This window comes from Dromiciops gliroides, chromosome 1, assembly GCF_019393635.1.
Source record: "Dromiciops gliroides isolate mDroGli1 chromosome 1, mDroGli1.pri, whole genome shotgun sequence".
NCBI lineage: Eukaryota > Metazoa > Chordata > Mammalia > Microbiotheria > Microbiotheriidae > Dromiciops > Dromiciops gliroides.
In genome coordinates this window covers 566551007-566565319 of record NC_057861.1, presented here as the reverse complement: position 1 = coordinate 566565319, position 14313 = coordinate 566551007, and the positions used below count along the sequence as shown (strand labels likewise).

At 36.1% G+C, this 14313-nt stretch overlaps 1 protein-coding gene across 12 annotated transcripts in view; it reads right to left on the bottom strand.

Moving 5' to 3' along the window:
- Positions 1-14313, bottom strand: part of ELAVL2 (ELAV like RNA binding protein 2) — a 175872-nt gene that overhangs the window by 141607 nt on the left and 19952 nt on the right. For 2 of the 12 annotated variants that reach the window (XM_043976938.1, XM_043976940.1), the window contains exons 1-2: positions 9109-9174; positions 8185-8251 (exon numbers count right to left, since the gene is read on the bottom strand). The exons of 8 other annotated variants lie outside the window; for them this stretch is intronic. In XM_043976938.1, the coding sequence (XP_043832873.1) occupies positions 8185-8251; positions 9109-9157 (116 nt within the window). In that variant the 5' untranslated portion in view covers positions 9158-9174. Of the gene's footprint in view, positions 1-8184; positions 8252-9108; positions 9175-14313 lie in introns of those variants that run through there. 2 more of the 12 variants (XM_043976939.1, XM_043976937.1) reach the window with 2 other exon arrangements.

Here is a 14313-nt window from a genome sequence, read left to right as displayed (position 1 = left end):
AGAATAAATATGATGCCTATGGTGGATGAGAGACATATTGAATAAAACTACTTGAATATTCTTGATTTTAGGTGCCAAGATTTTCTGATACTTAAGTCCAGTGGGCATAGCAGTCTGGACTGGTACTAAATAAAGAACAAGTGGTGGTATATTTATACATGGGCCATGTAATTACTTATGCACATAGCTGACAGTTAACCTAAAAAAAATCTAACAATGCTTAACACTCTGGAGACTTGAAGAACCTAATTACTTTATTTTATTGCTGCCCATGAGAATGTGCAAGCCTCTTTTTTTTGGTTAAATAGACACTTCATAGACTGTGTGTACTATATAACTTAGAATTCTCCAGATTTACACATCTTCATTCTAAAAACCCTGCTTCAGTTTTGTAACACTTCTACTTGCATTCTTCCAAGGAAATCCCATCACAAAAAGGATTTCCTTATTTCCCTTGGGTTATCTTGTGCTTCCTTCTCCCAGTCAAATTATAAACTAAATATATGTTACATTTATAAAACCAGCACATAAATGTAATCTATAACAAGGACAACAATTCTGACTCCTTGAATATGTAACTGTATAAGTTGTATATTTTCTCATTTGTAATGGAGGAACTGGTGATGATGATTACAATACCTTCCTCACAGGGTATGTTAGCCTTAAGAGTACTGAGAAAGGCAGCATGATAATAGAGATCTAATCTCAAAGCCAAGGAAGACCTAGGGTCAAGTTTTAACTCAGACATATACCAGCTATGTGACCCTGGATAAATCACTTAACCTCTCAGTGAGCTAAGATTATAAATTGCAGAGAAGATGTAGATATGCATCACTGGAGAGCTTCCCTATACCAATGAAATTATAGGTTCCAGTCCTTATTCTCAGAGAGCCATAGAAATAACAGTTATTATGAGGATCATCATATGGTATTAATACAGAAAGTGTAGGTTTGATTTCAAACTTTACCAATTTTGTGGCATACTTTGAAAATTTTTTTTATGTTTTCCTCCTACAAATACAGCAGGGAACATACGAAAAAAGTCCTCAAATAATAGTTGTCTATAAAAATAATATAAACTATAAAATACAAACTGGCTACAAAAATCTCCAAATCTAGATGTTTACTAATCCCATCTAATTTCTAATCTATGATTCTAGCCAGTGTGTGTCAAATATATAAATGCTGATCATGACATTCTCTTCTACAAGAGGTCTTTAGACTATAGCTTTCCATTATTTTCTTTATACTCACTTATCATTGAGGTTTTAAGAGTGGATGAGATTTCTGATGATCTCTATGGTAATTACCTAGAAGGTATTTCAAAACTCTTTAATCCCATCAATTTCCATTCTAATCCCAGACAATACAACTCTCTCTTGGCCAGTTCAAATTGAATATACCATCATCTCAAACAAATGATCAAAAGGATGATCCTTAGAGAACAAATCATCTTCCATCCCAATCAAAAAGGCTCCCTTACAACTGCCCCTATGTCAATAAATCCTCCTTTATCCCCAAACATGAAAGTTGAAAACTAATTTTTGCTTCATAACTCCTTCCATTGGTGGAAGAATCAAAGTCTTTCATATGCAGTCATTCTTTCCAATGCTACTTTCATCACCCTAGTTTAGGCCACCATTAACCTTTAACCTCATTATTGCAACAAGTTCTTAACTGGTCTCTCTCATTCCATATTGCCCACTCCAATACATCCAACATACCCCATGCTTGATTAACCTTTCTTAACCACCACTTTCATCACCATATCATCATCAAATACAAATTTCAGTAGTTCCTTACCTAATGAATCAAGTCTAAATTGTACTTGGCTAACATGCTCCACAATTGGACCCCTCTTATCTCCCCAACATTGAGCCCTCTTCCATCTCACAAACAAAATCATTTTCATTCCTATCTTGTTGCCTTTACTCATATTATTCTCCTTGCCTGAATCTCCAAATTCTCCTTTGCCTAGCCAAGTCCTACTCATCCTTTAAAATCAAAATCACATTTCATTTTTTTATTTTAATTTTTTTTGAGGAGCAATGAGGGTTAAGTGACTTGCCCAAGGCCACACAGCCAGTAAGTGTCAAGTGTCTGGGGCCGGATTTGAACTCAGGTTCTCCTGAATCCCGGGCCGGTGCTTTATCCATTATGCCACCTAGCTGCCCCCAGAATCACATTTCAACTCTTCCATGACACTTCCCTTTATTGCTCCTCCCTCTCACATAAAATATTGTCTTATTTGCTGTCATTTCCTTTGTTTCAGGCTTATTCCTGGAGATAATCTGCTTAAAATGGCAAGGACTATGTCTTTGTCCTATATAACTATCAAAACCTGTCTTGGTGGTGGCACATTGAGGAGGGACTGTAAACACTTCAATGTGGTGTGGGGATAAAGGGTGTCATAAAAATCCACTGAAGAACCTTGAAGAAGTTAAAAAGAATGATAGGTCAAATGCTGTTATTGAAAAGACTGACACAATATACTGACACTGAAGTCAGAATAGGTTCAAATCCCACTTCTGACATTGGGCAAATCCACAAACTCTCAGGGCCTCATTTTTCTTATCTACAAAAGGAAAATTCTAGAATAGACACAAGGAATTATCTTCTTGACATAATTAGAATACTCCATGACATCCTAAGAGAGAAGAATGTTCTTTACATTTACTATTCATCTTAATGCTGCAGATTCCTTCAGTTTGGTTATCCACAAAACAAACAGTTGCCCTTAGTTTGTGAAACTGATATCCCAGTCAAAAAATATACTGATAAACAGTTGAATTCAGTGAAAAGAGAAGTGACCTTCTAGTCACCGAATCCAAGTTTAACTCTCAGTTCTGTTACTATTTACCTGTATGACTTCAGATAAATCACTTAATCTCTGGGCCGAAGTTTCTTTTATTTATTATCAGGAAGGAGGTCAATACCTCTTATATTCCTTTTTTAAAATCCACAATATGACAAAGAATATGTGGTGGCACAAATTTCAGTCTAATGGAAGCATCCATTTAAGAGAAGAAATAGCCTTTTTCTTTAAAGGGCCGATCACAGGTGATTTTATTCATTTGGATTTTTATAATTTAAAATTAGACTTCAGCAAAACAGACAATTGGACATAACAAAGCAAGAACCAAAGTGTCTACATCCTGGTCACTAATAATAAAATGTCAGACATCCCCTCAAGTTTACCATTATGAAAAGACTAGATATTAACAGGAGATATGATTTTTTTAAGCCAAATAAAAGCCTTCATTAATGAGAAGTGACAGGATCACAACCTTGCTTTGATGAACTGCCAACATACCAGCAGCTTTCAATGTAGGATTACCCATTAAACATACTGCAGCTTTAAAAAGGAGTTGCTTTAAAATAAATAACCCTATGTCAAGGCAGGTCTACAACACACCAGATGGTGCTGCTCAACCTTGGAGAACGTGTGTACACGCACACACAAAAACATGAGGTTAACCATCACTTATCAATGTGTTTGCCTGAGGTAACATGTTCTCAACCTTCTGGAGAAAAAAAGATTCTAGGAATATAAATGGTTATTCCCTAAGATCCACAAAAGACAAGAATCAAAGAGTTTGCCCCCCTAGTCCCCAGGAAACTTAGTTGCCGTTGCATTTTAATTCAGGATATTTATAAACTGTATTTACTTCAAAATGAAATGCACCAGGGGGGCAGCTAGAGGGAATAGTGGATAAAGCACAGGTCCTGGATTCAGGAGTACCTGAGTTCAAAATCCAGCCTCAGACACTTCATACTTACTAGCTGTGTGATACTGGGCAAGTCACTTAACCCTCATTGCCCTGCCCCACCCCTCAAAAAAAGAGATGCACCATGGCTTGGGGGGGGGGCGAGGGAGGAAACAAATTTCTTGGAGAATAAAAAGGGCTGAGTGGTGGGCCATGGGGCAAATCTTTACTCATGTTTTTTGGACAAGAAGTACTTTTAAGTTGTGTGTTAATACTCTAGCCAAATAGGCAACAGAAAGCTATGAAAGTCAACCTTTTCCTGCATGTCATCACCTAAGTATAAAAATCAACATTTAAGTCACACCCAAAAAAACATATGGTTAAATCTCTATCAGTGAGGAAAACGGTAATGGCACAAATACAGGCCCTTTCATACTATAAACTGTTACTTGGTTGTCTGTTAGTTTCTCCATCATTAGAGTAATGTTGATGTTTATAAGAACATCCTTGCAGGATCACAGATTTGGGGATAGAATAAATCTTGAAGGCCATCTAATTCCATCCCCTCATCTTACAGATGAAGAAACCGAGGCCAAATAAGTGAAGTGACTTGTTCAAGATCAAACTGGATGAAAGTAGCAGTCAGGTTTAATGAACAACAAAATAAATTAAAATTTTTATAGCATGGTATGGGTAATTTTAGTGTATTTTACTAATACTGATAAATTTCTCACTCAGCCATTTTCTCATCTATAAAATGAAACTTTTGCCAAAATAATCCGAGGTCCTTCTTTTTCTAAAACTTCACCTGTCTGATCCCATATGGTTATTAAACAAGGACCTTGTTCCCTGATCATCCCCCCCAACTAAAGTTTTACAATAGTGGTTTCTGGCATAGATTCAAAGAGGTAAATGCTACTGAAAGAAAGATTTATTAAGTACTTAAATTAGTGCTTAAAAACTGAATAAAACACATCTCTTCTGCCAAGGTCCATATAATCTGTGGGGACAGAGAGGGTGGGAGACAGGAATCAAGCATAGATCAATCCTGTCCTAGAAATTTTAGACCAGCTGATAAAGCTATGATGATCTGACTGAAGACACCTGAGAACCAATTCCCTTGTTCTACTCTCTCTCATAAGAGGCTTCAATGCGGGGCAGCTAGGTGAGTTCAAATCCGACTTCAGACACTTGATACTATGTGACCCTGGGCCAATCACTTAACCCCAATTGCCTCACCAAAAAAAAAAAAAAAAAGAGGCTTCAATTCACACTAAAATGTGAGCTATCAAACCTTCCTTCAAATAAAAGAAGGGAATATCAAGGTTTCAAAGGGCTTTGGCTCATTCAAAGAAGTTGAACTTGAGGTAAAAACAAAACTGTAACTAAGAAGATTAAGTACTTTAAAAGTGAGTGTCATATCAAAATAAGCTCAAGTTCTGTATAGTTTGAAAGGAAGATTCTCAAAATCTAGTGTCAGCCTATCAGATTGGCTAATATGACAATAAAGCCAAAATAATAAATGTTGGAGAAGCTGTGGAAAAACTGGAACACTAATGCATTGTTGGTGGAGCTGTGAACTGATCCAACAATTCTGGAGAGCAGTTTGGAATTATGCCCAAAGGGCTATAAAGCTGTGCATACCCTTTGACCCAGCAATACCACTTTTGGGTCTTTTTTCCAAAGAGATCATAAAAAAGGGAAAAGGACACATGTACAAAAATATTTATAGCTGCTTTTTTGTGGTGGCAAGGAATTGGAAATTATGGGGCTGCCCATCAACTGGGGAATGGCTGAGCAAGCTGTGGTATATAAATGTAATGGAATTCTATTGTTCTGTAAGAATCGATGAGCAGGAGGAGTTTTGAGAAACCTGGAAGGACTTGCATGAACTGATGATGAGTGAGATGAGCAGAACCAGAACATTGTACACAGTATCATCAACATAATGTGTTGATCAACTGTGACAGACTTGATTCTTCTCACCAATCCAACAGTACAAGAAAGTTCCAAAGGACTCATGATGGAAAAGGCTCTCCAAATCCAGAAAAAAAAAGAACTGTGGAATATGGATGCTGATTGAACCGTACTATTTCTTTGGTTTTGGGTGCTTTTGCTCTGATTCTTCTCTTTTGACATGACTAATGCCAAAATATGTTTAACGTTATTGTACATATATAACCTGTATCAGATTACCTACTGTCTTGGGGAGGAGGGGGAGGGAGAAAAATTTGAAATTAGAAATCTTATAAAAACAAATGTTGAAAACTATCTCTACATGTAACTGGAAAATAAAATACTTTTATAATTAAAAAATCTAGTGTCAAATATTAAAATGAGATTTTGCAAGTCTTTCATTAAAACGATATTCTAACAAAAAGCTGTCATAAATACTACAGGGCATCATTTATATACAAAAATTAGGGATACCTGACCTACTTCAGGCACTGTATACTGATCTTTTTAATATCCATAATTGATATTACATATGCTTTTATAATGCTAACATTTTGTACCTTTTATTAACAACTGTGTCAAATGAATAAGCAAGTTTGATAAAGCCTTTCGCCCACTGCTACTATATTCCAAATTTCTTCCTTTCTTTTGCTTTATATTACCCCACACTATTTCTCAATTCTTACTCTTCTACTGAAGTCCTTCTCTAGTATAATTTATGATGGCATAAAGGTGGGAGCTTGGTTCCCAAGTATTTGCCAGGAAAACATAGGCTTTGGTAGGTTTTACCAATCTGAAAAGGCTTAGAATACAGGTCTAGGGACAGACTACCAATACCTGTCCTTTAAGATCACGTTAGCTAAATTCAGAGACAGAGGAATTCATCAAGGCTTCAGTCTCTGGAGTCAGAGGACCCAATACCAAATCCCACCTTTCACATTACTATTAATGTAAACTTGGACAAGTCACTTCTTCATTTTCCTTTATCTGCAAAAATAGAGGGTTAAACTAGATGGATAGCCTCTAAGGTCTGTCTCTTCCAGATTCAAATCTATGATAAAGAGCAGGAAAGAAAGAAATCAGGGAAAGAAGTATCTATACCAAAGAAATTCACAGAGCTTTTAAAAGTAGGAGTTAAATTAGCATTGGCAGGTAGGTGACACAGTGGATAAAGGGTCAATCCTGGAATCAAGAAGACATCTTCCTGAGTTCTAATCCAGCCTCAAACACTTGACACTTACTAGCTATGTGACCCTGGGCAAGTCACTTAACCCTGTTTGCCTCATTTCCTCATCTGTAAAATGAGCCAGAGAAGGAAACAGCAAGCCACTCCAGTATTTTTGCCAAGAAAACCCCAAACGGGGTCATGACTGAAAACACACACACACACACACACACAGAAAACACACAGTCCCATCCATTTAGCATGTGATTTTTTTTTAGGATTAGATGACTGTCACAAAGCCAAGCCATGATTTTAAAATAAACTAGATGGCACTGACACTAAATGGCAAAGACAGTGGGATAGGAGTCACAAAGCCTGGGTTCAAATACCAGATACACTTAAGACAATCCCTGTAACATTCAGCTAGGTTATTTTATCAAATGCAAGTTTCATTTTCACCATCTGAAAACAAATGAAGGGGTTAGAGCAAATAACCCCCTAAAGGTCTCTACCAGCTATAAATGATCCAGTGATCCCTAAGCAGTAAATCAATGCTCCAACTTCAGCTTCTGGCAGCAGTTTTTACAAAGAAAATAATGAGTTTTCTAAAAATTGAGTATCTAAGCAGAGTAGCAGTGCATCTAAAGTAACAGAATAGGGCTCTGAGTAGTTTAATAGGTAAACATTGCCTTGGAGAACCCTGAGGGGGAGGGAGACTAGGGAGTGAAGGAGAAGGAGGGGTTCTGTAACTGGCGGCTCATAAGACATTTCTACTTAATGTGTCAGGTATATGGCATACATGTTGAAATAGAAAGCATGCTAACTAAATTATAAACTTGGATGAGCTGACTCCATCCTTATATATCAGGATTCAAATTTGCCCTAGTAAATTTGTGAACCAATAATACAAGGAGTTTTTTTTAATTACTTAAGCTTAGCTAATTCACAAGACCAGGAATACAAAAACTACTGCTATTCGGGCCTTGACATTCACTATGTAGGTTTTATGGGGGCAGAAGATTTGTCTTCCTATGTGCTGCTTAGGCTGTTAAAATTAGTTTATATTCCCTCAGTGCATGCCTGGTAGGTGTTTGGAAGCATGTTGTGTAATGAGAAGCAGTGCCAATGTTCAAAATTCACCATGGGTGATACACGATGTGAATAACATTTACACAGATCAAGAGTTGGTGACAGAAGGTGGGACAATAAAATAAGCTATATGAATATTCCGCAAAATGAATATTCCACAGAGGAATGACTGACTCATAATTCTTATTGCCTATGTCAATGAACCTCACTGAGCCTGAATTTCCTCATCTGTAAAAAATGAAAGGTGATAATATCTATACTATTTACCTAGTAAGGTTGTGACGATCACATGAAATGTGCTTTGATTCAAAAATTCTTCTGTTGGAAATATATCCTAAAAGCATAAACCAAACAAAGTTCTGTTTTAAGATTTTTGTATCAATCTTAGTTCTAATAACAAAAACTCGAGGCAACCTAAATGTCCTACAACATAACAGACTACTATAATTCAATTAAGATTGACATGTGTGAGGAAAGTAAACACTGAAAGATCTTTATCAATCAATAAATTACTGAAAGATCTTTATGAATTAATGCAAAGAAACAGCAAAAAAGACCCATAAGAACAGAACCATATAAAAGAAAAACTGAATGGGAATAATCCCAACAAGAGACAAAACAAATGAAAAATTATGACATTTTATAGGTTGCATTCCATTTATTTAAATGTTAATAGCTGAAAAGCAAATGTAATTTGTGGTATTGATGTTCAATATTGCTTATAATCATTTTAGAATATCAAATGTAAAACAATTTGCAAATCTTAAAGTGCTATATAAATGTAATTATTAACGTAAGACAGAGAGGAAACCTACGGTTAAAAAGATGAAAAATCAAATGCTAGGAATGAGATATCATGACGTGGTGTAACAGTAGTGGAGGTGGGTGTGACATAACATGCACTTACTTAGAATGATTTCTATTAGATCCAAAGATGATTGGAGTACCAGTCAATACATTATGTCTAGATTAAGATTCCAAAAACTAAGAGCATGGGGAAATTCATAGGATTCAAGGAAAAGGCTAAGCGCTCACTGCTTTTACCCAAAGAAAAGGATTGGTGACAAGGTTTTTTAAAGCCCTTAGACTGTTCTCTTTTCAGAAAGAAAAAAGGGAGAAGGAAGGGTAAAAAACTGAAAGGTGAAAAGAAAAAAAGAAGTCTTTCATTTCCCAGAGTTTAGGATTCCTTACCTGTAAAAAAGGAAAGGGACTGGACTAGATTATCTCCAAGGACCCTCATAGCTGAAACATTCTATGATTCCAATCAGTCACGATCAACTTTAAGTGTAAGGAAGTCCCCAAGAGAAAAGAAAGGAAAATACAAGTTTCTGAGAGATTATAATTATTACTTCTACTAATGACAGTAATAATGGCAAAATGGACAAAGGTCTTGACTCAGGTCCAGTAAGAGCTCATTGGAAGTCCTGCCTCCATCTCACACATTAGCTGGGTGACAATGGGAAACCTTAAGGCTAAATTACAGAAGAGTTGCTGGTTTATATTGGTGTAGGTAAACTCTCAGCATGGGAACTCCCTGTACCAATTAAACATCCAGACAAAAATAAGAAGCTCACATTTAAAGTGCCTTAAGGTTTCAAAAGCCTTCTTGTCATTATCACCTTAAGAGTAGAAATTACAATAATTACTATGCCCATTTTATAGGTAAGATAATTAAGGCTCACAGAATTTGCCTTGCCCAGGGACACCAAACTATTTATATTATGGGTGCTGGGTTTCTTCATGACAAGCACCTGCTTTCTGCTCTACTATACTGCAAACAAGATTATCCATCACTTACTTACAAAAAGGGAGTAGGGGTTTCTGACAGAACCTCAAACTTTCAGAAGTCTTCAATATTTCATTTCACTCAGTAAGAAAGGTGAGGTGGTGAAAGACAGACATATCTAAAGAGATGAAGTGTATTTTCCATTTAAAGGCCTAGGAGGAAAAAAATTAAGATCTCATTCTAAATGTTAATGTCCAAAGTTTACAGTAGCCTACAAAATAGAGCTCCTATTGTTGTCCAACTTCAAATACTAGTCAGTTATTCAAGTTTGAACATTTAAATCTGTCATTGTGGCAAAACAATTTCAACTGTCTTCAACTATGCACTAAAAGGTCATGCTCTAACCTGTGTTTCACTCAGACCTTCAAGACTGGGGAAAACCAAAATTTTACAAAAAAACATTCCTCTTTGAAGTGAGGAAGGGTGGAGTGGGAGTGGAAGGGAATAATAGGTAGACACTTTACCTCAATTTAATTGCCATTAAATCAGTGCTTTATGATTTTTTTTACAGCTACACCTATTAAATGAAATCTAAATTTAAGTAGCCACTTACTTTCCTTACTCTTCAGATTTACTTTTTGTGAAAGGCCACAAGATTTTTTTAACCAGGATTTGAACTAAGATAAAAGAATGTCACTGTGGATAGAGGTCTCAAATTTTTCTAAAAAGAGCATGAGAGGGAGCAGCTAGGTGGCGCAGTGGATAAGACACTGGCCTTGGATTCAGGAGTACCCGAGTTCAAATTCGGCTTCAGACACTTAACACTTACTAGCTGTGTGACTCTGGGCAAGTCACTTAACCCCCATTGCCCTGCAAAAATTTTTTAAAAATTAAAAAAAAAAGAGCATGAGAATCTAAGAACTTCATTTCTGGTGTTCAGGTGAAATACTTCTTCCTTCTCTTTATTTTTCCTACAACAATAAAAGTAACCCAATCTTGAGATTAATTTTCTTTTTTCAAATATCAAATGGGGGGGGGGCAATGATGGTTAAGTGACTTGCCCAGGGTCACACAGCTAGTAAGTATCAAGTGTTTGAGGCAACATTTGAACTCAGGTGCTGTGGATAAAGCACCAGTCCTGGATTCAGGAGGACCTGAGTTCAAATCTGGTCTCAGACACTTGATACTTACTAGCTGTGTGACCCTGGTCAAGTCACTTAACCCTCATTTCCCCACCAAAAAAAAAAATTTAAAAAAAAAATTCAGGTCCTCCTGAATCTAGGACCAGTGCTTTATCCACTGTGCCACCTAGCTGTCCCCTCAAGTATTTCAATAAACAGAGCAGAAGATTGTATGTGAAACTTGTGAACTTGTTACCTATACTTAAATAGTAAAATTAACACAATAATAACATAATTGCCCTGCTTATACATGTTACCTTCTCAATTCCTCCCCCCCCCCCCGCTCTTATTATTTTAAATTTAATTTTTCTTCTCTTTTTTTTTTTTTTTTTTTGCGGGGCATTGGGGGTTAAGTGACTCCCCCAGGGTCACACAGCTAGTAAGTGTCAAGTGTCTGAGGCCAGATTTGAACTCAGGTACTCCTGAATTCAGGGCCGGTGCTTTATCCACTGGGCCACCTAGCTGCCCCCTTATTATTTTTAAAGATTAACTTTTCATGATTAACATCATTAAAATACAGTACTAATGAGAGTAAATGTGGACACATTATATATGTATGAAAATCCTACTCTGATGCTTCATTGTGGTATGGAAGCGACCTTGGGTTCTCTCAAGGGTTTAGTCAGTGCAATATAGGTAGAGTCTTGGTGGAGCTTAAGAATATAATCTTAATGAAATTATTCTTAGTGTTAGTTCCTATCTATTGTTAGGGTACTAGCCTAACTGAGGCTAGTATTTTGGCCACTTGGACATTAATTCTTTGACCACTGCAACCCATTAAATTTTTAAAGCTTTTAAATTTAAAATTTTAATTTTAAGTAGTTTTTAAATTCTAAATTTAAGTTTCAAAGTTCTTAAAATTCTATTTTTTAAAATCATCATTAATTACTTATTAAACAAAAGGTAAAGATTTTGTTATGTGGGTGTAGAAGAGAACATACAGCACTTAAATTACCAAGAAACAGAATGCACAATGGTAGCCTGGGAAGTGAATTATGAAGAACCTGAAGCATCAAACTAGTGTTTGGTATTATCACCAACTCTAAATTAATCTAAGAGGGTTCTGGAGATCTGATCTATCCTCCAGGCAGATAAGGTTATAAATAAGGCAGAAGGAACCTAACTGAAAGGTCAGGTGACTACACGAAAATCAATTTCAAAAATAGCTCTCATTCATATTCATTGAGCTCTTTAAGATTATAGAACCTTAAAACATGTCTATAAGTTAGGTTGAAAAAGGTGACATTATCCCCACATCACAGATGAGAGAATTAAGGCACAATGGTTTGCCCAGAAGTCCATAACAATTTCCCACAGTTATAAAGTATCAGAATTGAAATTCTGACCCACATCATCTAAATCTCCTATATCCTAACTTCTTAAACTGTGGGTTGAGACACCATACAGGTCATGCAACAATGTGGGAGTTGTATAAAATTTGGCAACAATAAAAGGTTACGTATACCTATTTTATGTACCTATATACCAGGGGGGTCACATAAAAATTTCTCAGGTGAAAATGGGTCACAAGTGGAAAAAATTTAAAGAAGCCCTGTCCTATATCATACTCTCTTATATATACACCTTCATCAACATTAATTCCCAGCAGGACGACAAATTTAGGGCTGGAAATAACTATACAGTTTATCTAGTTCAACCCTCCAAGTACAGTGTGGGTGAATCATTTATTTGTCCAAGGTCACAAAGTGACCAATTCAAATTTGAACTTAAGAATTTGGTTAAATCTTTTTAATCAACTCCCTACACTCTCCAAAAAGAATAAATTGGAGGTTAATCACAGCTAACTGTCTGTAGGTATATTTCCTGCCTAAGTAGGATATAATGAGCTTGTTATCTAGGACAATTTAGATATCACTAACTTAAGAGATTCAAGGTCTGTTCCTGATCTAATTCTAGCCTTAAAAACAAACAAACAAACAAAAAAAACCAAAAAAGACAAAAAAAACCTTGATGACTCATCATTTAATATGCTTCAGATTCTTCAAACATGGGACTGTCGAATACACTATTTACTCTAAGTACATTTAAGAACAAGATTCTTGATTATGCAAATTAAAATAATACCAATGTAAGCAAGGACAATAAGAACTGAAACAGCACCAGCACCACAAGCACCACTACCACTACCAAATTAGCATTAATTTGGGCTGCTGATAGTCACCTCTATAAAAGGAAATCAATGGAAAATATTGCGCTTGAAAAGCTTTTTGAAGTTACCCACAAGAATTCGACTTATTAAGAAACCATACTTACCTAAAGGTCTCTAATATGAATTTTTTTTTTTAATTCTCATAGGCTCGGGGTCAAAGCACCAGCCCTGGATTCAGGAGGACCTGAGTTCAAATCCAGCTTCAGACACTTGACACTTACTAGCTGTGTGACCCTGCGCAAGTCACTTAACCCTCATTGCCCCACAAACAAAAGAACAAAAGAGCCCAAAGAAAGACAGAATAATTCCATATATACCAAAAAAAATTCTCATTGGCTCAACTGTAACTATCATAGAATTCAATATTCTTTACTAAAATTCTTATGTCAATTCAGATGCTGGCAAAAATCAACAGCATATTTGATTTTTACCTTTGAATAAAAGCAGTTTTTCCTTAAAAAAAAAACTTCTGTGCTGTAAATATCAATTTTTAAAGTATTTTAAATTCTAATTTTCTCCAGTACCACCATTTCCAATGTAAATTGGAGGTAAAAATGTAATTATTTGACTGAGATTAAGACCAATCAAGATACTACCTTGATCTGCAACTCACAACCCAAACAGAGCAGAGATAAACAGTGCCTTACTGAGGTCCATGTCTAACCATTGCTACATTACTATCAACTAAAAATCTAAGTAAATTGAAAAATCTGTATGAGCCTTTCGCAAATTCCTTCAGAAAAGCCAAGTTGAACAGGAAATTTTCTTCTGTGGAACAGAACAGGGAATAGGAGGAGGGGAGGTATGATGAGAGTCCCAACTTTGGACCTAAGTATTGTTGAAAACCTAGTCATTAAGAACAAAGAATGTCCTTTTTAACCAAACCTAAAATTTCATCAATGTGGATAGTTCCTCATGAGGAACTTCCTCTACCAGGGCAGATCTACACTTTCTCTACAATTTCTAAATGTTAAAATATGGCCCACAGTCACATAACAGGTATGTGTTAAGAGGGAGCAACCTGAACTTGGTTCTTCCCAAGTCCATGGCCAGTTCTTTATTGACTAGCCTACACTCTTTTTCTAATGCTTACTATGCACCAAAACATCGTGCTAAGTTTATAAAGGATATATAAAGAAATGGTCCTAAAACATCATCACAGAAGGAGAGTTCTTAGTTTGGAGACTCCTTCCACAGAAGCATTATCAGCAACTTGTTTCCAACTTCTAGTCTTAGAAAGCTGCTTTTGGTCACAAAAAAGTCAAGTGTCTTATAACTTGGCCATAGTCATAAACTAATGTGGGATCTAAATCTAGGTC